At 32.1% G+C, this 22,889-nt stretch overlaps 2 protein-coding genes across 3 annotated transcripts; one reads left to right on the forward strand and one right to left on the reverse strand.

The window, feature by feature from the left end:
- The first annotated feature begins 589 nt into the window (after window positions 1-589).
- On the forward strand, window positions 590-6,450 carry LOC113522645 (dynein light chain Tctex-type protein 2B-like). 2 transcript variants are annotated; one of them, XM_026908401.3, is made up of 5 exons: window positions 590-729; window positions 2,005-2,072; window positions 2,465-2,588; window positions 3,065-3,214; window positions 4,371-6,450. In XM_026908401.3, exons 2-5 carry the CDS (start codon window positions 2,054-2,056, stop codon window positions 4,534-4,536), a joined length of 459 nt encoding a protein of 152 aa, XP_026764202.2. In that variant the 5' UTR covers window positions 590-729; window positions 2,005-2,053; the 3' UTR covers window positions 4,537-6,450. The 2 variants fall into 2 exon arrangements, with proteins under 2 accessions (XP_026764202.2, XP_052754619.1); XM_052898659.1 differs by lacking the exon at window positions 590-729 and adding an exon at window positions 1,244-1,378.
- On the reverse strand, window positions 723-15,512 carry LOC113522643 (SET and MYND domain-containing protein 4-like). Its single transcript, XM_026908400.3, has 7 exons — window positions 14,902-15,512; window positions 12,388-12,583; window positions 11,633-11,992; window positions 10,557-11,198; window positions 9,816-10,031; window positions 8,758-8,881; window positions 723-1,159 (listed from the first exon to the last, which is right to left on the reverse strand). The coding sequence occupies exons 1-7, from the start codon at window positions 15,224-15,226 to the stop codon at window positions 968-970; spliced, it is 2,055 nt and encodes a 684-aa protein (XP_026764201.2). The 5' UTR covers window positions 15,227-15,512; the 3' UTR covers window positions 723-967.
- Window positions 15,513-22,889: the final 7,377 nt, after the last annotated feature.

Below are 22,889 nucleotides of genomic sequence, written 5' to 3' on the forward strand. Positions count from 1 at the left end.
AAAAGGTAATGACGTTTCTCTAATAAAACAAAATACACATTGAAAGTTGTTACCTTGTAATTGTTATTTTTTGGCTGATGGCTTTCGCCAAACTCACAATAAATGAAAAAAAAAAACATTGAAATAACAAGAAAAATGAATAAATTCTATTTTTAAAAATAATTTAAATAAAACCTCAACATGTAGTATTGTAAATAGGAAAACGTATTACTATAAATAAAAAATAAAAAAGTTATTTGTATAATCATTTTTATTTTTTACATCAAAATTAGTTACAATTCAATAATTTTAAAATATTTCCTGAAAGATTGAGATCGTGTCGTAGATCAATGTCATATTTAATTTTTATCGATAATACCTACACAACATGAAACAACAATTCTTACTTATAAACAATTAACTTAGATATTTTAGTCACAAGGTTATATATAACACTTACATTTATATACACTTTATAAAACAAAATATGTAGACGTTTCAGTGCATTAAATAATTTTGAACATAGTTGGAATTTTAGGCATATCGTAAATTATTGGGTAAAAATTTTAACAACTGGTAACATCTTTGTCGCTGTCAATCAGTGCAATCAGACAAGTTGTCAAATCAAAGATCTTTTGGTTGTTATAGCAACGCTTGTTTGTTTTTATCGTATTCATTTTAGATGTAATTATTGGAATTGTAAGCACCGAATATTGTTATAATAAACAAAATATTATTAGCACGCACGAGGTCAGTAACCTGTAGTTCATAAATGTATTATAGGATTTAGAAAATAGAAAAAGTAACTTTCATTATAACACAACGAAATTGTAAAAAATACATGTTAAAATAATTTATGTTATTCTGTTCTCAACAGTACTTAATAAATATTTTAACTAAACATGAATACATATTTTTTAAGGAAATATTACAAAACCACGAAGAAATTTATAACCTCCAAAAAATGTTTTAAACATACGACAAAAGTTTACACTATGCTATAATTTCCGATAGCCAACATACAACGTCTTAAGTCCTGGACGCAATCATAGTATGACTTGTAAGGTGGTGCAAGAGTTGCATCATACAACTTCAAAACTTCAATGAATTTCTTCATCGCTTCTCCATATTTCCCTTCCTCCATGGCAGTACGACCAGTACGGTATATTATGTCTGTGTCCTGTAATACGAGATTAATATCAATCAGAGAGAAACTATAAAAGTCTTTTGATTACCATAGGCACCAGGTGGGCCATGCTTATTCTATAATTGACTGGTACCCACCATAAGTTTGAAAGCATAGTTTTCAACTAGGAGGGAGGATGAGGATACATATATGCTAATATACATTATGGAGCTAAGTCTACCCTGTGCCTTCCATGTTTCTGCCGTGAAATAGGTATGTTCCAGTTTTTAAGAGTAGGATATGGCAGTGAAGATATAGATGTATAAGACAATGGTCCTTGGTATCGGCAACACATGAAATATAATATGAGCATGTGCAGTGTATTTTTTGGTATTTATTGTACTGTTCATGCCTGTAGGTATCAGTTATCACTTTCAATTACGTGGGTCATCAACTTGTTTATTTATTCTCATAATTTTTTTTATGTATCTTTATGTCAGGTCCTTAAAGTGTAGGCAGAGATTTATGCTAAAGGCCTACATCCTTATATACATCTTTTTTTTATATATTTTATATCTATATACATATAAAAGAATCTGTTTTGATTTAAAGAATCTGGTATAAAGGTAAAGGTGTGAAATGCCTGAACTTAGGGCCATACCAATGAAAATAGTGACATATTATATGTGCCCATATATCTGTTTAACTAAGTTCATATATATATATATATATATATATATATATATATAAGAATTAAGTACCATTTTACCAGCTTGTTTATTTATAAAAGAAACTGACAAATAATTGCTAAGTACACTTTACAGAAATCCTTTATTAGAAGAAGACATAAAAGTTATGTAAATGAAGGTATTATATAAGAAAAATATTTTTATTTTCAGGCACTAGTACTATAGCTATTAATAATTACCAAATGGTTTTAAATTCATTATGGCCGATGACGATGATGGTATGTATGCTTTTTATTTGTTTATCTATATTATTTTGTTAGTATTTATTAAAAAAAAAATTAAATATATTTCATATCTGTCTTGCTAAACATTTATCTGATGCTTATAGACATCCTCTAATCACTCAATATGTGGAAGATTGGAGAGTGTTAGAATCTGAACTTAAACATTTCTATCTTTCCTATCTTGGATGCTTAATGTGAGAGTATTTCAGATTGAGATAGCCTAGCTTTAAAAGATTACAGTTAGCAGTAAACAAGAAAAAATAAATCATAGACTTTTATTTGTGATTATATTGCTGAAAGCAATCTCTTCTAATCTAATAATCTGAATAAAGTAAAATGTTTGGTTGGAGGCATGATACATGTATGAACTACTATTGACATTTCAGTTGTAGATGAGGAGCCAGAAGCGGGAGGTGGTACTGGTGATAGTGTGACTGCTATCAGTCCAGTGGAGACAGTGAAACCATTAGCTCCACCAAAATATGAAGTGCGACCAGGCCTTGGGGAAAAGTAAGTTATTAACATTTTTATTTTATTTCTCAAATTATTGCAATTTTTTCAGCCTATTTAATTTAATTTGTAATTGACAACAATAAAGAAAACCTTATGTTATTTTAATTATTATAGTTCAAGATTATGGTTTAGTTTAAAGGCTGAATTATAATAAACTTAGACACGACTAAAGCAAATTAGAGAGTATGTATTCAAGTTTCGTCTGATTCAGGTTTCGATAGTGAGGTAAAAATGTTCCTTACATTAGACTTTTTTTTTAAAATGGGTATTTATCCATTCACCTAATACTACCAGCTTTATCAGGAAAATAGCAAGGATGGTTGCTGTATATAGGAAAATGTACGTATAATTAGGAAATAAGTGATACACATTTTAAGTAAGATAATAAATACTATGTGCCTGTTGGCTTTATGTAAGCTTTTGTTGCTTAAAATAAAGATATTGTTAAAAAGTATTAACAATATAAATTGCAGGTTTCAGTCGCAAAATGTTCGTGATATCATATTGTCGACGATGCAAGAACAACTTACAGGGCGTCAGTATCGCGCCGACCAAGCTCCGCAGTGGGCTAAAGTAATAGCCAACGCTGTAAGACAGAGAGTGCAAGAACTTGATATGAAGAGGTAAATCCTTATTAATATTTGGTATACACATACTAAATCGGATGGCGAAGGATATATAGGGTTTTATCACGGTTAGTAAATATTTTCCAGTCGCGCGGACAAATTCGCGGATAAAAGCTAGTTTAAAAAATAAATATGTTTACAACTGTAATTATTGCTTATATAAGCCATATCATATTACGAAAAACGGAAAATCCCACATGGTAAAAGGCATTTGGGGTAGGCCTACCTTGGATAGATGATGATGATGATGCTATATTTATTTGTTTATTTTTAAAAGGTATATCAACAGTGTAAATACAGACATTGATTTTATTTGATATACAGGGCTTGCATCTTGCATTTACACCAATTACAAATGTACACAACATTTTCTTAAGTCATCAATTACATATTAACAAAACTGACACCAACAAAACAATAAAAAACATACAGGTGATAACATAAGAATACTTAAAATATATAATTATTAAAATTATTATTGTGGATGTCTTTGGAGATGTTTTAAGAGACTCTTACGATACCCATGGGAAAGGAAGGGATCGCCTATTCTATGCTGGGACCACACAGCAGTTGCTAAGTTTCTAGACATTTTTTTATAAACTTTCATAATTTTGTGTTGAAGTTTTAATACTGGCTGTTGACATTGATGTTTTTAAAACATGTATTTTTTTTATTATTTAGTCTGTCATAGTCTCTAAAAAATGAATCTTGTATTTTGACTAAATTAAGAATGTATAACAAATACAGAATGTTTTAATACTCTACCTGTATTCATTTTGTTGAATATTGATTAAGTTTTATTAAGTTTGTAAAAAAATATATGTGGCTCGAAGCAGTGAGTGAGTAATTTATACTTAAATAAACATTTTGGTAAACAAAAAGTAAATAAATGGTACCTGTATATCAGTTTTCTAATATCCGTAGTACAAGTTTTGCTTGGTTTGTGGCTAGATGGCGCGGTGTAATGCATCCATTGGTATTTATTATTTACAAATAAATACAGTTGTATTTACTTGTAAATGATATATACTATTATACTTGTATATAATAATACAATTAATTTTCCGCAATTAAATAATACACATATCAAAACTGCGTTGAAATGTTACACGATAAAAATTATCTCACTCGACTTTGAATTTTTTTTTTTCAGGTACAAAATATTAGTACAAACGACCATAATAGAAATGAAAGGGGCGGGAATTAAATGCGGACAAAGATGCATTTGGGATCCGGAGACTGACGACTACATTGATGATCTGTTCAAGAATGACAGTCTATTTTGTTACACGATTGTATATGGGGTTTATATGTATTAATATTACAGACTAAAGTTATGGAGTATTGTTCAAGTCATCCTATTGTTAAGTACGAGTTTCCCCGACATAGGAGAGAGAGATATAACCAAAGTTGGTCAGGAAGTTTGGTATAGAGTTTTAATTCGAGTTTTCATCTCTTCTCTAGCATTGATGTTTTATTTGTACCCTAGTCGCATCTTACAATAGAGTTTCTTAGAATACATGTAATTATTACTTCGTTACTTAAATAATAATAAAATCCATGTTTATACTTAAATAAATAAATTCTTACTCGATAAAAACAAGTAATTGAATATATTTTCTATTTACTCGATCACTACACGGAAAAATAAAAGGATTTTATTTATTGTTATATAAATTAAATACGGTGTGTGAAGCAACAGAGATGGTAATTCATTAGTATGAGAAACTGTGGATATGCTATTTTATCGTACCAATTTTATTAATAAAGATGAATCAAAAGATTTTAGACTTTGTTTGGACTTTGATGTGTTTTACCAGACGACGGCTTTGCGCGACTTTCGAAGCACGAAGCAAATGATCATAACTTTTAAATTATCCAAACCTAAATGGAAAATTCAGAGGTTTGGTCTGGGATTCGACTTTGAAATCCTCGGATTGCAATCAAACTTGTCCAACTGACCTAGTTATATCCTATTTAAACATTTCTGAAGTTACACGGGTGGATTACTGATCAACTTTTATGTATTAAGATGGTTTTTCCCATTAGATTGGTATGTGTTTATTATCTATCTATATTTATACTAAATTTGTAGAGAGGTCAATTCTGTACGTGAAATATATTTCCAAAATAACTATCAGGGGGTGATTAGTGATCGATACTGATGCCAAAAATGCAATCAGTAAAATTTTTGCCTGTCTGTCTGTATGTTCGTTATAAAAACAAAAACTACTCGACGGATTTTAACAAAATTTGGTACAATTATTCTTCATACTCCTGGGCAGGTTATAGTATACTTTTCATCACGCTACGATCAATAGGAGCAGAGCAGTAAAGGGAAATGTGTCTGTCACATCAAAACCACTGAACCGTGAGGAAGGACATAGGCTTATTTTAAGAAAAACGTCAGAAACGTGGACGAAGTCGCGGGCAACAGCTACTATATATAAAAAATCATGAATAAATTAATTATTATTATTATTATATCAACCGTTAACTGTCCACTGCTGAACATAGGCCTTCTCCATAAGGCGGATTTTGCCGATAGCTGTCTCTGTTAGTAGGCGGGTTAACAATCGCAGTTAGGCTTTGGTGATGTTTTAAAAGAAACAGTGCTCCATCCCTCGACCATTAAATTAATTAAAAAATAATTAAGGCACGGATAATGTAATTAAGGACTACCTACCTATATGACACTATAGAGTTAAATACATATTTCATATATTTTCAAATTGATTTGTAAAATGATGTAAATGCAATGTGTAATGCCACCAGTTTTACGGGGTATGCCTTCTCAGTGGCATTGTCTTTCTTTTTTTTTATACAACTTAGAATGGCAAACAAGCTGATGGCCCACCTGATGGAAAGTGGTAATCATTGCCTATAGACATGAGCAGTACCATGGACATAACAGAGAATACAGTTTCGCCCATGATACCCCCCATGCGTTGCCATTCCTGAGAACTCGGGTGTTATTCCTCTGTATCCAGTAAATTCACGCTATATCCCACCCTTCAAACCGAAACACAGCCATGCAAACACAACTCCTTCACGGTTGAAACACGAATTCTAAAGCAATGTAATGAACGGTGCCTATTGGATATTTAAATAGTATTTATTTATTACTGAATAATTACCTATATGTCATTAGGGAGTTTCAGTACCTTTTTGAGTAAAAGAAATGTATTTTTTCTAAGACTGAATGTAGTTAATAAAGGTTTTGTTTTACTGAACTTTATTTTATTTTTCTAAGACTCAACTATACTTGATAAACTAATTTGAAGGAGAGGGGATTGTTAGTAATGGATTCTAGTAGCTCCATCGCTATCAATGTGTCCTGTCATCGATTTACATGCAGTTGCCTCTAAAAACCATGGTGGCCCAAAGACCTATCTTTCATTAGTGCCCACCAATGCAAGATAAAAACAGGACAATGCTCTGAAGGACTGGTGCAGTACCCATTCTATTATCTTGCATGAATAGGACTTATAAATTACGTTAGAAGTAATACTGTCTTGTTGATTCAACAATGACATATTGTTGTCTTTTTTAAGCGGTTATCTAATTTCTCTTTTATAACTATGTTACAATGTTACGTTGCCGATTCTTAATTGATTTTGATAATTATTTTTGTAATCTATATGGTTTACTGCTGTCTTGGTCCCGTATTGATATTATAATGAATTTGTAAAGATGTAGTTTTTCTGTGCGAGGAAAAAAAATGCTTTTTAATATGTGTAATTTACATGTAGACACAAGACATACAGTTTTTTAGAACCAACCTTAGACTTAAGTACGTAGCATGTTGTACTAGGTCTATGGAACTAAAACTAAGATTGTTTTGAAAAGATTGCTCAGAGCGGTAAAACCGCTTTACAGTAATTATACAATTGTATAATTACATTTGTTAGTTGTATCGCTTTATTCCATGTGTTGTATAATGTAAATAAAGGATATTCATTCATTTAACATTATAAAAAAGTTTACCGTTTTACCCAACCGCTGAAACGTGCTTGTTTGGGGAATTTTGTTAGCAATGGGGACTAATAGCCCCATTGCTAATATTATACCCCATTAGGTCGACCTCCACGCGGTTCTTCCTGGAAACCATCGTTGTAAATTCTTGTGGAATTCGTCACGATAGACCTACTTTCATCCTTACCTTATCATCCTTCACTGGTGCCCCGCCGGTGTATACCGATAACGCAGGCGGGATTACCATTCCATTATCATCCATTTAAAAAACACACGTTTGCTATATATATTTAGATCTTATATTTACGCTGCTTTTCCTCTGCGGAACAGTGTAGACTGAAAACCCATTAATCTAGCGCAATCTTACGGTACAGGTAAATGAAACTTTCGGCCGAAACTTAAAATTTTGCAGTATATCAAATTACGTTACTAAATGAACGTAAAACTATTCAAATTTATGTTCGAGACAAAATTATATCGATTCCAGATGTGTTGTGTGTACAATTTATTGTCACGATTTGTGTGTATATGCTAATGCTTTTACAATTCGGTCGTTCACTGCAGGACTGTATTACTGCCAAATACAGGTACCTACTAAATAATTTCCATACGCGTCTTAATTTTATATTCATATATACCTATCACGGTTATTACATTACGAATGGTCAGCCCTGCTAATAAACTATGTACTCATATATATATATATATATATATATATATATATATATATATATATATATATATATATATATATATATATATATATTAGTTATAAATAATAAAAAGTATAAATCATAACTATAATAGTATAGTATTTTTTTTTTAATGGGTGATAATGGGTAATAGTAACCCCACCCGCGCTATCGGTATACACCGGCGGGCCATCAGTGAAGGATGATAGTTGAGGATGAAGCAAATCAGTTAGCCCATCGTGACGAATTCAATAAGAATTGTTCACGATGGTTTTCAGGGGGAACCATGTGGAGGTCGACCTAATAGGTTATATTGCTAACAATAGGGGTGTCAATCACCATTCCTAACAATCCCTTTCCCCCCATTAGTATAGTTTTTTTTTTGATGGGTGAAAATGGTATGGTAACCCCGCCTGCGCTAACGGGATACGCTGGCGGAGCACCAGTGAAGGGTGATAGATGAGAATGAAAACAGGCCAGTTAGCCCATCATGATGAATTCATCAGGAATGAACCATGATAGTTTCCAGGGAGAACGACCAGGGAGGTCGACCTGGTTGGGTATATTGATAGCAATGGGATTGTCAGTCTCCATTACTAACAATCCCTTTCCCCCCATTAGTACAGTATTATATAACACTAACTTTTACTCACGACTCTTTTTCGCGACTTTTTACCTAGGTACGTGACCGAGAAATGTTTACCTAACCGGGATAAGAGACTATATCCTTCTTCATACCATAAAGTATGTCTACAACAAATTTCATAGTGGTAACCGTTGCTTGACATTCATCAAACAGGATCATGGATCTTCCTGAATATACTAAAACAGCCATGATACCTTTCATGTGTTGCCATATATGATAAGACTTACTTGAAGTGACTTTAGTCCTTTTAATACGTTAGTGTACTGTTGACAGAAGCCGCATTGCACCATAAAATCTTTACAATCATATGGAACTGCTATCACGTTAGGACATGGTCTATCTGAATCACACCTGCAAAAAATATACTTAGTTAATCATCATCATCATCATCATCATGATATCAGCCGTTATCTATCCACTGCTGTACACGGGCCTCCTCCGTAAACTACCATAAGGAACGGGTTTATTCCTTATGGCAGTTTACTATTGAGGGAATTTTGCTAGTAAATAAATAGATAGATACTCTTCATTGTTTCCTTCAAAAGATTACAATAGTAAACTTATTATATTACAATCAAGAAATAATCACAATGAGAAAACAATGGTCGACCTTATCGCTAAAAAAGATCTCTTTCACGTAACCTTTGGATGGAGAGGAGTAATTAATTATAAACAGTTTGATCGGAAGCACGATGAAAATTCATTCTATGCCAGAATCACATGGCACTTAGGTAATAATCATATCTAAATATTATTTTTTATGGCTTTTGGCTTTGGCTTTCCAGGGGAAGCCGTATATAGGTCAACCAGATAGGTCATATTACTAGTCGTCGTGGTCGCTAATCCTTGATACAAATTTTTCTTAATTTTCTAAAAATATTTTAATTGGTATTTTACTGATTGTCCTATGATAACTACTTTTCATTTTAAATTGGGGATATCATCTTATCATCTTATTAAGTGTCCACTGCTGAGCATAGGCCTTCTCCATAAGGGAGGTTTTGCTAGTAGTTACCACATTTTGGTAATGTTTTACTCGTAAGAGGGACACTGCTGCTTATCCCTCAACTGTTATGTTCCCTTAGTCGCCTCTTACGACCCCCATAGGAAAGAAGGAGGTAGCTCATTCTATGTTGGGACCACACTGCGAGACGGGACAAATTAGGGATAGTTGAAGTGTAAATTTTGTACTTACAAGATTATGAATCTTGATTTTTTTACTCGTTTATCAATAGAGTAACAAAAAAATGGCACTAACAATTATAAAAAAAAACCATTTACTTACTTGAATCTCATGTATTTCTCGTTCATTTCTTCATATAAAGGCCAATTTTGTTTACAGGGTATGCAATGGCATTCAAACCAGTATCGTTCTTTCAAATCAGCCCGTCTTTTCTCTTTTGGTACTGTCGTGAAGATGGGCCCATAATTTTCACCAATTTCTTCACCCTTTTTTATGTTCTTTACTGCCCTTACAACAATCTTTGAACCGCAAAAATATCTAAAAAAAATATGAATAATTTGAGGCACATGTTTATGTATCAATTTTTAAGCGATATAAGATTCTCAATTTACCCGAATTTTTGTGTCTGTAAGCACTTACGAACTGGTTTTTTATAATCCTTTTGGAAATCTTTACGATTTTCTATCATTTGAATTTCACATTAATTTTAGTTGAAATCGCCGTATGTATGCAATATATTTGAAACCGATTTTGATAACTCAAACAGAGTAATATAATCTATAGTATCACTCCTGTTTTTATCTTTTAATAATTTTGTTACTATTGAATGCATTATTGTGAAAGAAAACTATTAATTATTAGCTGTATCCCACGGCTTCTCAAGCGTAAATCAGTATATAAAATATATGTTAAATTGGGAACCTACCCGTGTACCAAATTTTATTCAAATTCATTCTACGATTTTTGTGTAAAAGAGTAACAAGTCATCCATTCATTGTTACAAACTTTCGCATTTATAATATTAATAGGATATTTAAAAACCAGCAATAAGTTAACAATTACCTGACTACACTCGGATCACATGAATGATTGAAAAGAGCGAGAGTCGGGAATACAGCACCAGCTAAGAAAACTGAATTTCCTTCATGCTTTATAATATTCTTTCCGACTTTTGGCTTCTGACATTGCAGCTCAAAAACTTCGTGAGCGTTGAATTGTAAAACTTGAAGATTTCTTAATAAAAGACCACCAAAAAGAGAGATATCATCATTATATTTCTCATCAACTGCCATAGACTTTATTTGGCTTAAATCTATAGGTTTATCCCTTGGCTTCCCATCGAAATATCCACAAATTTCTAATAGTTTAAGCAGAAAAATAGCCATTTGAGTTCTGTGCAAGAAATCCTGTTTAGTTCTTTTATCTTCATGGGCTACTAAGTTATATATACTTTTGTAATCTTCGGTTTTGTATGGGCCAGTAATTTCAGTCTCCAATTCCTTATTGATATTGACGAAATATTCTTTTTTGTTTTGCGTGATCATCCTAATAGCTAAATGACAGGTGATTGAACATCCTGATTTCCAAAGTAGTGGCAATATATGACATTCGTATGCATGGTACGTCTTTTGGGCTACTTCTAAACATTTGTCGCTGCAAAATATTACATTTGGACACGTGGGACACGGTATCGGAATTGGACACCTGCAAATTAGATTAAGAATTGATTATATAAACTGATATATATTAATCAAAGATTAAAAATACTATTCTTTATTAATAGAGAAGTATATTTTTATTAATTCATTGTGTGTTTTTGTCTACATTACGCGTCTCAAGTTCAAAACCAATTAAACAATATTTTTCTAAATCAATATGTATTACTCTCGTGTTAATTTTATGACAATTAAAAATGTATTTTTTCTTTGTAGAGAAAAAACAGCTAAAATTGCTTGTTGCGAAGCAAAAACATCTACTTGTTTACTGATACCGTATACTAAATTTAAAATATTTTCAATATAATGTCTCTATGAAACATCATGTCGTTAATTTGGTACGTATATTTAAAAGATTTCGGGTATATTCATAGACTCTTTTTTTTCATGGAACAAAATGTACTTGTTCAATAATATACATACTTAACGTAGCAGTTATGACAGTGGGTTCTGCAATATTCATTCAACAATGCACCACTGTGGGGGCTCTCGACTAACAAAATTTCTCCCGCTTCAATATCTCTTGTGGCTGTTGCAAATCTTCCTCTGATACCATTCTGATTTATTTCAACTGATTCTGAAGTCGCAGGATATTTCTTGTTATGATTTCCTGGGAGCTTTGGTTTAGGAGGCACTTTTTTCAAAGGTTCTGGATCTTTTGGATTGCCGGCCATTACTAGGCCCTTGTTTAATATTTCCAGCATAAGTTTGGCATCTGTGCGCATTTTTTGTCTTTTCTCTTTATCTAATTTATTTGCTTCATCTAGGGCGCTAATGGTGTCTCTAAAAAAGTAAAATACGTTAGGCGACGGTGAGTTTCTGTACGCTGTAATTCTTTACAGTGTTGTCGCAGTGTTCCTGATTTTTTTTATACAAGCAATCATTTACTATTAGGAATTTGTAGCCGTAATCATAATAAATATAGTGGAGGTACATTTTTTACATATATTTTTATTTACTATATAAATACAATGTTTAGGCATATTAATATTCTGTAAGAGATAAGAATTAACATGATTATTAAATTATAATCATTAATCTGTTGTTATTTCGACATTTCGATAAAGTTATATTACAACTTCAAGCTTATAACCACTGCCTAGACGAGTTAGTTAAATGTTAATTCCCATCTCAGGCAACGTAAAAGTCTAAAAGTGATTTTTTTTAAATATACTTACTGGAAAGCAATGATAGCCTCTTGATTCCTTTTCAGCACGAGTAAAGTTCGGGCCTTCCTCTCGTAGACCTTATATCGCAGATGCCGTGGATAACCCAGGGCCAAAGATCGTCGGATGTCTGCTAAGGTATCTTCATACTGTTCAAGGTGATTAAGTGCAGCTGATCGGTTTGCTAAGAGTATGGACATTTCTTCAGCTGTTGGTGAGAAGTTTATTTTCAAAAGTTATTGAATTAATAACTTTATTTAATTAATAACATGTAATTATTACATTAGAAGTATTTAACGTTGAAGAAAATACTCTCGGTATTCAACCGTGTAGCGTGTAAATATTTCATTTGGAACATGTTCTTAAAATTTTCGTTGCAATTAATTATTATTACCGAGTATTCGTAATAATTAAAGGATTTTAAATTTTTTAAGTGTTAACTACTTTAGAGACTTATTTCAGCGAAAGTAATTGGAAAAAGTCTATGTTTATGTAGTTATGTATCTACATACGTAGGTATGTGTTTATTTATTTAAACAACTTTATAGATAAAATGAAAATATGGCACAAAAGGCGGACTTAATGTTAGTAGCATTCTCTACCAGTCAACCTTTGTGATGAACAGTGAATTATGAACGTGGTACTTCATTATTAGGATAAATAATAAAAATAACACATGTATTTAATATATAGGTACGTTTATGTATCGATTTTTTTACGTATATACGATATATTCATAAATTTATATGCAACTTAGAATGCCATACGAAACCAAACTGAAGGTATATCCTTTCAAATAAAAAAAAAAAACTTTCAAAATCGTTTTATAACTGACTCTGACTCATAATCCTGTTTAAGTAACAATCATAAATAAATATCATCGAATTGAGAACCTTTTTTTTTAAGTTGTTTGAAAAACTGATCGACTCGACGCTGACTATACATAGGCTCGTCATAGAGCATGTTACGAAGATTATTTGACGGGAAACTGAATAGAATAATATGTAATAATAGAAAACCACATACTTTTAACCCTGTTCTTAGAATGATAATAAAGGTTTACACCAACACAGCAGCAATATTCTCAGAATAAAATATGCATCTCCTATAAATTAGTTGTAAATGGATCACATTAATATAATGTTAGGTACATTTATTTCAACAGGAAAATAAAGTTAGGCTTCACAATGTCTTTAAATATATAATATTACATACACATATTTATATGCATAGATGTAGGTATATATTTATGTATATATGTATTTATACGATTAAATATAATGTAATTAATTTAATTTTGTCTAGTTTGTTTAAAAATTGTCACAATATTGTACACCGCTCTACCCACTGACTTCCATTTTGGGTTTGCTTGAAGAAAACTCTTATTAGAGTTAAGCTCGCCTTTGTATATTTGATTGCCTCTGTCATATTTTTATAACACAGGTGAGTACAATAAAAAATTAAATAAAAAATTAAAAAATGTATTGCTATGTAACCTATATTTATATAGCAAAGAAAAGTGTAACCTAACACGGTATAATTTTGTTTTCGTAAATTCTTGTTTATCATGTCACATCAACCGTCAACTATCCACTGCTTAACATAGGCCTTTAGTTACTACGGTTACTGCTAGTAGTTACTACGCTTGGCAGGCGGATTGGCAACCGCAGTTAAGCATTGGTGACGTTTTAAGAGGAACGCTTCTGCCCATTCTTTACCCACTAAGTTCCCTTAGTGTCTTACGACAACTACGGAAAAGGAGGTGGCCTATTCTATGCCGGGAATACACAACGAATTCTTGTTATTAGATACAAAATAATAATCTTAAACTAAAATTTTGTATGCAATTTAGAATGGCAAACGAACAGACGACTTACCTGATGGAAAGTGGTAATCGTTGCCTATTGACATAAACAGTACAATGAATATAACAGAATACTGTGCCGTCTTTCATGCTTAAAATTTCTGAGGACTAAGGTGTTATGCCTCTGTACCCTGTAATTTTAAAGCCATATATAAATTTTTAAAACCGAAACACAGCCATGCAAAAACTACTGCTTCACGACTAAAACATGAATGGAACAGAGGTACCCAAGCAGATGACTTTTGTGCTTGTAAAACACGATAGAGAAATAAGAATTTTCCTATACATGTCGATTTTTTATACAAGTCTAGTAAATTTATTCTATTACATCTGAGGTCTAAGGATCAACTCAAATTTTAACAAGAATGAGAAATGAGATTTTTCTATATATGTCGAGTTTTAACAAAGTTGATAAATACTCCTAATTTATTTGTAAACGAAATACTTAAGAATGAATCTAAACAAAAATTACACATAGATACATAAAAATTCATAATTAAATAATAGCATGTTTTTTTTTAAACGTTAATTAATATAAGTATATATAATAGTTGAAATTATGTTTACAAGTCAAGTCCATGCTTATTTCGTAAAATACAAATTAGACTAGTTTCAATAAAGTAGCTTGTGCAAGTTTAAAAGACAAATTCAAACGAACTTACTTTCTTTTTTTGGCATAAACAGCATACTTTGGCTGTATAATTCCAGTGCTTTGCCCCAGTCACCTTTCTGGACTGCGTTGTTGCCTTCATCCTTGAGCTGTTTGGCTTTTTCCAAGTCTTTTTTTACTGGGAATTCGCCGCCGGCTTGACATTTCTCAATATCAACTGTTAAATCGTAGCTTTTAACAACAGGGAGACTGCACAAATAAGATACACGTTTCGCATTGCATTCTAAATTGGCGAAATTCTTTTTCGTCACGTCATCAATCCCTTGGTTTATGGTGTCGTGGAATTTTTTGAAGAAACCTTTATTTTCTTGTGACATTATAAATGTGAATATCAACTAAATGATATTTTATCGGTATGCTTGATCGAACACTGTTACTTTACATTAGAGATTAAGTATAACTACTAAATAAGAAAGCCGGGCGCACGCTGTTAATAAGTGTTTGGAATTTCTATTTTTATATATGGAACGTGCGTTCTGTGCATCACTTCAGTACGAATTCGACTTTCAAATATTTCAGAGAATAAAGTTGCAGAATGAAAAAGTATAGTTTGGCGGCTGCATATTACATACTCCTAAGTTAAACATTTATTAAAAATACAAGTTTAAAATAAATAAAGTGTATTTTTTTTTATTTACATGCTTAAATTAGCAATAATATTAGGTACAAATTACAAGAAATGTAATGTTCAAGATACGTCGAGAAGCGTCTAGGTTATGGTTGTAAACAAGAATTCTGCCAAATATCCAAGGACGGACATCACCGTCCAGAGTTGAGACAAAAACACATCGCTGTTTTCTTTTTATTTCGCTTGGTAATAAGTTTAAAATAGGGTGACAATTATGTATTTAGTTACTGAGAAATTTTCAGCTATTTTCGTACTGATGTCTCCAAATCTTGTAATATCTTCGCCGATATGAGATAGAGATACTATAGAATTTGATGATTCTTTCTGCAGTTCATAAAGTTTACTCCTGTATTAGATCCATATCCATTTTGTCAGGGTTTTTAATATTTTTAATATATAAAAGTTATGTCATGATAATTGTTCACGCTATCCCTGAAATCGTTTAACCGATTTTAATGATAATTTTATAAATCTTTATTTTTGTTATTTGGAAGATAGGATATCTAATTTTTATTACTAGGTATAATGAATCCGAAAGGTAGAGTTAAAAATCAAAACAATGTTTGCCATATCAGTTGGTATTTTATAAATCCCTAAATAATCGTTCATCATGCTACCTCCAGAAATGACGTCATGAATTCACGGACGACTGCATTCAACCTTGATGAATTCACAAATTCACAGTAGCATTTGGGTATTAGCTAGTTGGAGTCAATGTCAGAATATTTTAATAAAATTATAAAAATAAGCTTTAAAGTTTGCATTCTAAATTTAACACTATTCATACTTTTTGTGACCTTTATTTCATAAATTGTAAGATCGGATTTCCCATAAGTATACCTACTAGTTAAAGGGCATAGCTGTGCAATTTTAACATCGATATAAATAAATCCCCAGATGCACAGTCGGAGTCTAAAAACGTCGCGGAAAATAAAATACATTTAATTAAATTGTACGCTAAATTATTTTTCACCATCCAGTGATTTTTGTAGTACGGGTGGGTAACATATAGCTTGAGGGGGAATGGGATTGTTAGTAATGGAGACTGAGAATCCCATTGCTAGCAATATACCCAACCAGGTCGACCTCCTCGCGGTTCCCCTTGGAAACTATCATGGTTAATTCCTGATGAATTTCATCATGATGGGCTAACTGGTCTGTTTTCATTTTCATCGATCACCCTTCACTGATGCTCCACCAGCATATACCGGTAACGCAGATGGAGCTGCCATTCCATTTTCATCTATCAAAAAGCATATAGCTTGATATACTTATAGCAATTATTAATTAGAAGGATGCTATTGATTTTAATTTCATTCTCTTTTCAACAGACTTCAAAAAGAAAGAGATTCTCTATTAGTTTGTATTTTTTATGTTCATTAGCTCATAACTTCGTCAGATCTAAACCGATTTGGATTTTTTTTTAACCTGGAAGGATATATTTACAGATTAGTTCCATAGAAATTTTATCAAAATCTGTCCAGTAGTTTAGAAATCAAAATAACTTTAACGTTTCTTTTTTGTTGAATACTATCTTAATTGTTATTTTTTAAAATACAGGGGCAAACATGTATATTACAGGTATACCCATAAACATTGAATAACCGTGACACTGAAAGAAATGCATGTGTGCTGCTATAATAACGAGTTCCTACTAGATATGGTAATATGGATACCGATTCGATATCTATATATTAAATACAATGTTGATTCCTCTGAATATCTGTTTTAGACAACAAATTTGGCTAGACAAATAACCCAAACTACAAATTATCGACTAATTTACTAATTTGATTAATGATTACCCACCCGAGATGTATCAGAAATTTTTTTTCCCACGAACACTCAAGTTATGGAATAGGGAGCTCATTCCATAATTTGAGTGTTCGTGGGAGAAAATATCTCTGAAAAAGTTTTCTTGGTATGCTTGTATGCCACCTTAGTTATTCCTAGTTCCTACCTTAGGTACTTTTTGCGGGTACCGTGTACACAATAGAATATTTTTTGTAACACGATAATATATATATATTTATACAACTTAGAATAGCAAACAAGCTGACGGCCCACCTTATGGAAAGTAGTAACCGTCGCCTATAGACATGAGCAATACCATGGACATAACAGACTTTACTGTTTTGCCCATGATACCCCCCATGCGTTGCCATTCCTGAGGACTCAGGTGTTATTCCTACGTACTCAGTAAATTCACGCCATATTCCACCTTTCAAACCGAAACACAGCCATGTAAACACAACTGCTTTACGGTTAAAACACGAATGGGACAGAGGTACCCAAGCAATCGACTTTTGTACAAAGTCTCCCTCTGGTGAATTAATATAGTATATATATATATATATATATATATATATATATATATATATATATATATATATATATATATATATATATATATATATATATATATATATATATATATATATATATATATATAATATAGAATATTGTAAAACGAGTAATATGTGCACGCTGTTAAGGCAACCGATTGGGCTAAATTCACCATATAATACAGGTCATAGACCGATCTCGGAAGTAGAAAGTAGAAATAAAGTAACTAGAACTGTACTATTATAAATACGCATATTATTTATAGCGTAAATCTTGCCTTAGCATTTAACTACTGAATACTGTCTCCCTTTATAAGAGGCCTATACATATATAGTTTACTATTTCCGCGCTGGCAAGACCCGTCAGTATAGTATATTTTATTTTGACTTTTTTCTCTTGTTCTGGTGCTCTTTTTAGTTTCTGTTGTTGCCTCTTACGATATCCTGGTGAAGAAAAGAAACGGTGATATTATGTTCTTTTTCGATCACTACACATTGTATATCCTTATCTGTTAATATTACACTAGCTTATATTGATATTAACTAGCTTACTGTCTGCTATTTTGCACGCGTAGTTTTAGAACTAAGAAAAACAATTGACTCTTTCTAAATACCATTTCAAGACAAAACGCACACAATATTTCAAGTTACATCTTTAGAAACACAACTGTGAAAAATGCACTCAATTTGGTGTAGTAGTTTTTACATGGTAACAGAGAAAACAAACAGATAGATAAAGAAATAATTTCTAAAAAATATTGTTTTGGCCTTTTTTGGTCTCATTAAAACGATCGTATTATTTTCTATTAAATATCTCCCATCGTTTAGTTATAATTTTGTTACATTGATAAGATGCGAATGTAAGTTTACTACCTTTTGCTGCCTTAGTGGGTTGACCAATAATTATTAAATTTAGTATAGCACTAATTGGGTAGTCAGATGTATATACCGACTGTTGCCACTGTGATGAAACTGCCGGCATACCCACATTACACGTAGTATTTGGAATGAAGAAGAACACAAGTGATTTTTGATCCAGCAAGCTATATTTTGGATTACAATTACTTGATCACATTTTATCGAATATTGTATGCATTTAAAACAATTTGCTCGCTTCATTATACACATGATACATCCAAAACTTTCCGGTGTGATGCTGATTTATTATATCCATGACGTCAAGTCAAGGGCCTCGACAGATTCTGCGAACTGATGGCTGAGATACCAATTTAGCCGGCATAATGGTTTTACCGCTACAGACACGCTGCCATGAAACTTATTGCGATCAGTCATGTCATACATACATACATATCTATCTATCTATCAGTCATGCATATCGTTTAAATGATTCTGTGTTTATTTACAATATACTAGTGAAAACTAGTAACCGCGACTATATATTCAGAAGGATTTAAATAGTAGAGATCGCAATGAACAAATTAACTTGCTGGTAGAACAGAAAGATCTGAAATGTCACCACGATAACACTTACTTTACTTAGATTTTCTCGATTTTTTGTATAAAGTCGAGTCATGAACAATAAGAGCAATGGAGCGGAAAAAGATTGATGCTCTCGAGATGTGGTGCTGGTGAAGGATGCTGCGAATTCCCTGGATAGCAAAGCGCACAAACATATCTATCCTGGCGCAATTCCGTATAAAAGATAGGCTCTCGACAGTCTGCTATCGAAGGATTCTAGGATAATTCGGTCATATTGCTCGTCGAAAGTCCGACAATCTGGACAAGCTAATAGTTGTAGGCAAGATAGAGGGAAAAAGACCACGCGGACGATCTAGTCGATGATCGGACCAAGTAACCGCAGTTACGGGACTGTCAATTGCAGCTGCCTTAAGAGGCTGAAAACCGTGCGAAAATGGAATAACATCATAAAAGAGGCAACAGACACCTTTCAAGGACACGCCCTTCAGTAATGAAGTGGACGAAGAGAGAAATATAATGTCTCGTCTTGGAAGTCATGTAACTACTACATATTTTACTACAAAACTTGTTTCCTGTATAAATGTTATACCTACGCATATTCTAGATATACTAGTCATACTTATTGTTCTAGAAATATGTAACATCAGGATTATAAAAATGTAATATAATATTTCTTAGAAGAAATGAAAGATACACAGGTTCTTAAGTCTAAATTAAAAGCTCTAGTAGCAAAACAATAAAATTCATAATCACTCAGCAAATACAAATAACATGAAGTCATAGTATTTAATCTGTGCATTTTTCCATTCTTTGACGTCTGTTCTCTGGAAGTACAAAGATTCCAACGAAAGATAAGATGCATCTTATGAAGTAGAGTTATGATTCAATTTTCTTAAATACCCCTATAACATTGTACTGCGCATTTAAGTTACCATTATTATGTTTAATAACTCACAACTATTATGTCTTGATTAATTCTGGTATGTATGTATTTATAATAAAGTAGATCTAGATTAAATAAAAATAAGACTTGTGACTAACGTTGATGGCAGACATTTAGTCCATATCCATTTATATCGTATATGTGTGTGTGTGTGTGTGTGTGTGTGTGTGTGTGTGTGTGTGTGTCTGTGTAAGTGTGTGTAATATGTTTTTCTCTTCCATTCTTCTCTATTTGTAGTTATTTCCGCATTCACTCCCATTCTGGCCATATCATCTTTCACACAGTCCATCTATATCTTTTTAGGTTTTCCACATGATATAGAAAATATGGATTCAAACATCACCCACTTCGATATTCAAATTTCATATTATAAATAATACTTCTATCCTGATAGTCTTAGTTAATTTTTATGTATTATTACAATACAATATGTAAATAAATGTACTTCATCTTGTTATTGATTCTGTAAATGCACTAAATATGTACATTTATTAACTGTTTAGGGGTTTAATTATAAACAAATATGCATCGAATAAATTAAAGAAACACGAGATGTTGAACGCTGACTGCATGACTAATGACTGTGCATTTTCTAACGCGCGTCAGTGTTTAATCAATCCATTAGTTTAATCTACTACTATTATTTTATTGTTTTCTGTCGTATTACGAGTATCATAAGAATCAAGACAAGAGTGCTACTATAGATATTAGTATTATTAGGTAGAGATTGGTAATATCCGATATCGATATATTGAGTTCTTCTGGATATTGATGGCCACCCATTGCAATATCGCTATTGCTATATATGTAGTACTTAATAATATTGACATATTATTAAGTACTACATATATAGGTTCTTCTTTTAGGCTATTTCAAAAAGAAGTTTTTAATTCGTCTTTTATTATATATACGCGAATACTAACAATAATATTAACTGATTTTGATTATTTTTTTAGTCATACAAAAATTAACTTAAGTTCAGAATAATCTTTTGAAGTATTCATAAAGAAAAGTTCTTTAAGATATTCAATTACTATAAATAATTAGTTTTTTTTTATACTATTAAAAGGTCCAACAATTGGTCACGATCTCATCTGAAGTACTCTTTAAGTTACGAAAGTAGATGCACGAGTAGCAAGTAACGTTTGAGAGAATATTTTTTTTTGAATTTTTTTGTCAAAGAAAAACCAACAGCTAAAAATTTCATAATAAAAAAGGCAGTAAAAACAAGAAGGCAATTACATAATAATTATAGCATCAGTTTACAATAGTACTTTTGGCATTCGATTCTTTATAATGCAAGGGTCTTGGCGCGAAGATAAATTATATCTTCTAATGTCTATATATATATGTATGTACAACGGGCATTTTATTAACTACTTTATTTTATTAGCTGACCCGTCGAACGTCGTTCCACCTAACAGTCGATTCTTAAATTTTTTAGTTTTTTATGTTAGTTAGTTTTATTATGATACCTGCTTAATTTCGTTTTATTTTTACTTATTCCAAATTAAGTTATATTTTTATTGACAATAGTGTGGCATGCGCATGAGCTGCGCGCGGTACTGGACAGTACTTGGACATTGCAACATTACTATACCAATAAAAGTCCCGTCAAAATCGGTTGAGCCATTTCAATGATTAGCCAGAACAAACAGACAGACAGACAGATAAAAATTGTAAAAAATGTTATTTTGGTGTATGTACCGTATATATATTCTTATACATGTAGTAAAAAACGATTATTTCAATTATACAAACAGACACTGCAATTTTATTTATATGTATAGATAATTCACTGCTCTGTGGTATACTTTCTTCCATTCGTGTTTCAACCGTGAAGCAGTTGTGTTTGCATGACTGTGTTTGGGTTTGAAGGGCATGAATATGGCGTGAATTTACGGGGTACAGAGGAATAACACCTGAGTCCTCAGGAATGGCAACGCATGGGGGGTATCATGGGCTAAACAGTATACTCGGTTATGTCCATAGTACTGAGGTAGGCCGTCAGCTTGCTTGCCATTCTAAGTTATATAAAATAAAAAAAAAAAAAACTATAAAGTCAATAGCAATATATGTACTTGGGCCAGAATTATGCGACTTCCACAGCATAGTGGTTTTATAAGTGTTATGTAGACGGTATAATGGTGTATAAAATGTAGATATAATAAATTATAGCTCCACTATTTTTACACAATACAAAATTTTTGTTCATTCTTGGATATGACACAATCTTTATGTAAATGTAAATTGTTGTTTGTAGTCGTTTGTTTTAGCGTTTGTTTGTATTATGTTTTGTCGCAGTAGACACGCTCATTGAAATAAAAAAGCGATCGAGTTAGAGTCAAACTTGCACACTGAGGGTCCCGTATAGGTAATATAAATAGGTTATTGTTTATCATCATCATCATCATCGTTAACTGTTCACTGCTCACCATAAGGAGGGTTTTGCCAGTAGTTGCCACATTTGGCAAGCGGGTTAGCAATGAGTGATATTTTAAGAGAGACGTTATTGCCTATTCCTCGACCATTAAGTTCCCTTAGTCGTCTCTTACGACACCCACGGCAAAGGAAGGGATGACCCATTTTATGTGGAAACCACACAGCGATTTTTTATATATAAT

This window comes from Galleria mellonella, unplaced genomic scaffold, assembly GCF_026898425.1.
Source record: "Galleria mellonella isolate WM207_F2 unplaced genomic scaffold, CSIRO_AGI_GalMel_v1 utg515, whole genome shotgun sequence".
In the NCBI taxonomy this organism is placed as follows: domain Eukaryota; kingdom Metazoa; phylum Arthropoda; class Insecta; order Lepidoptera; family Pyralidae; genus Galleria; species Galleria mellonella.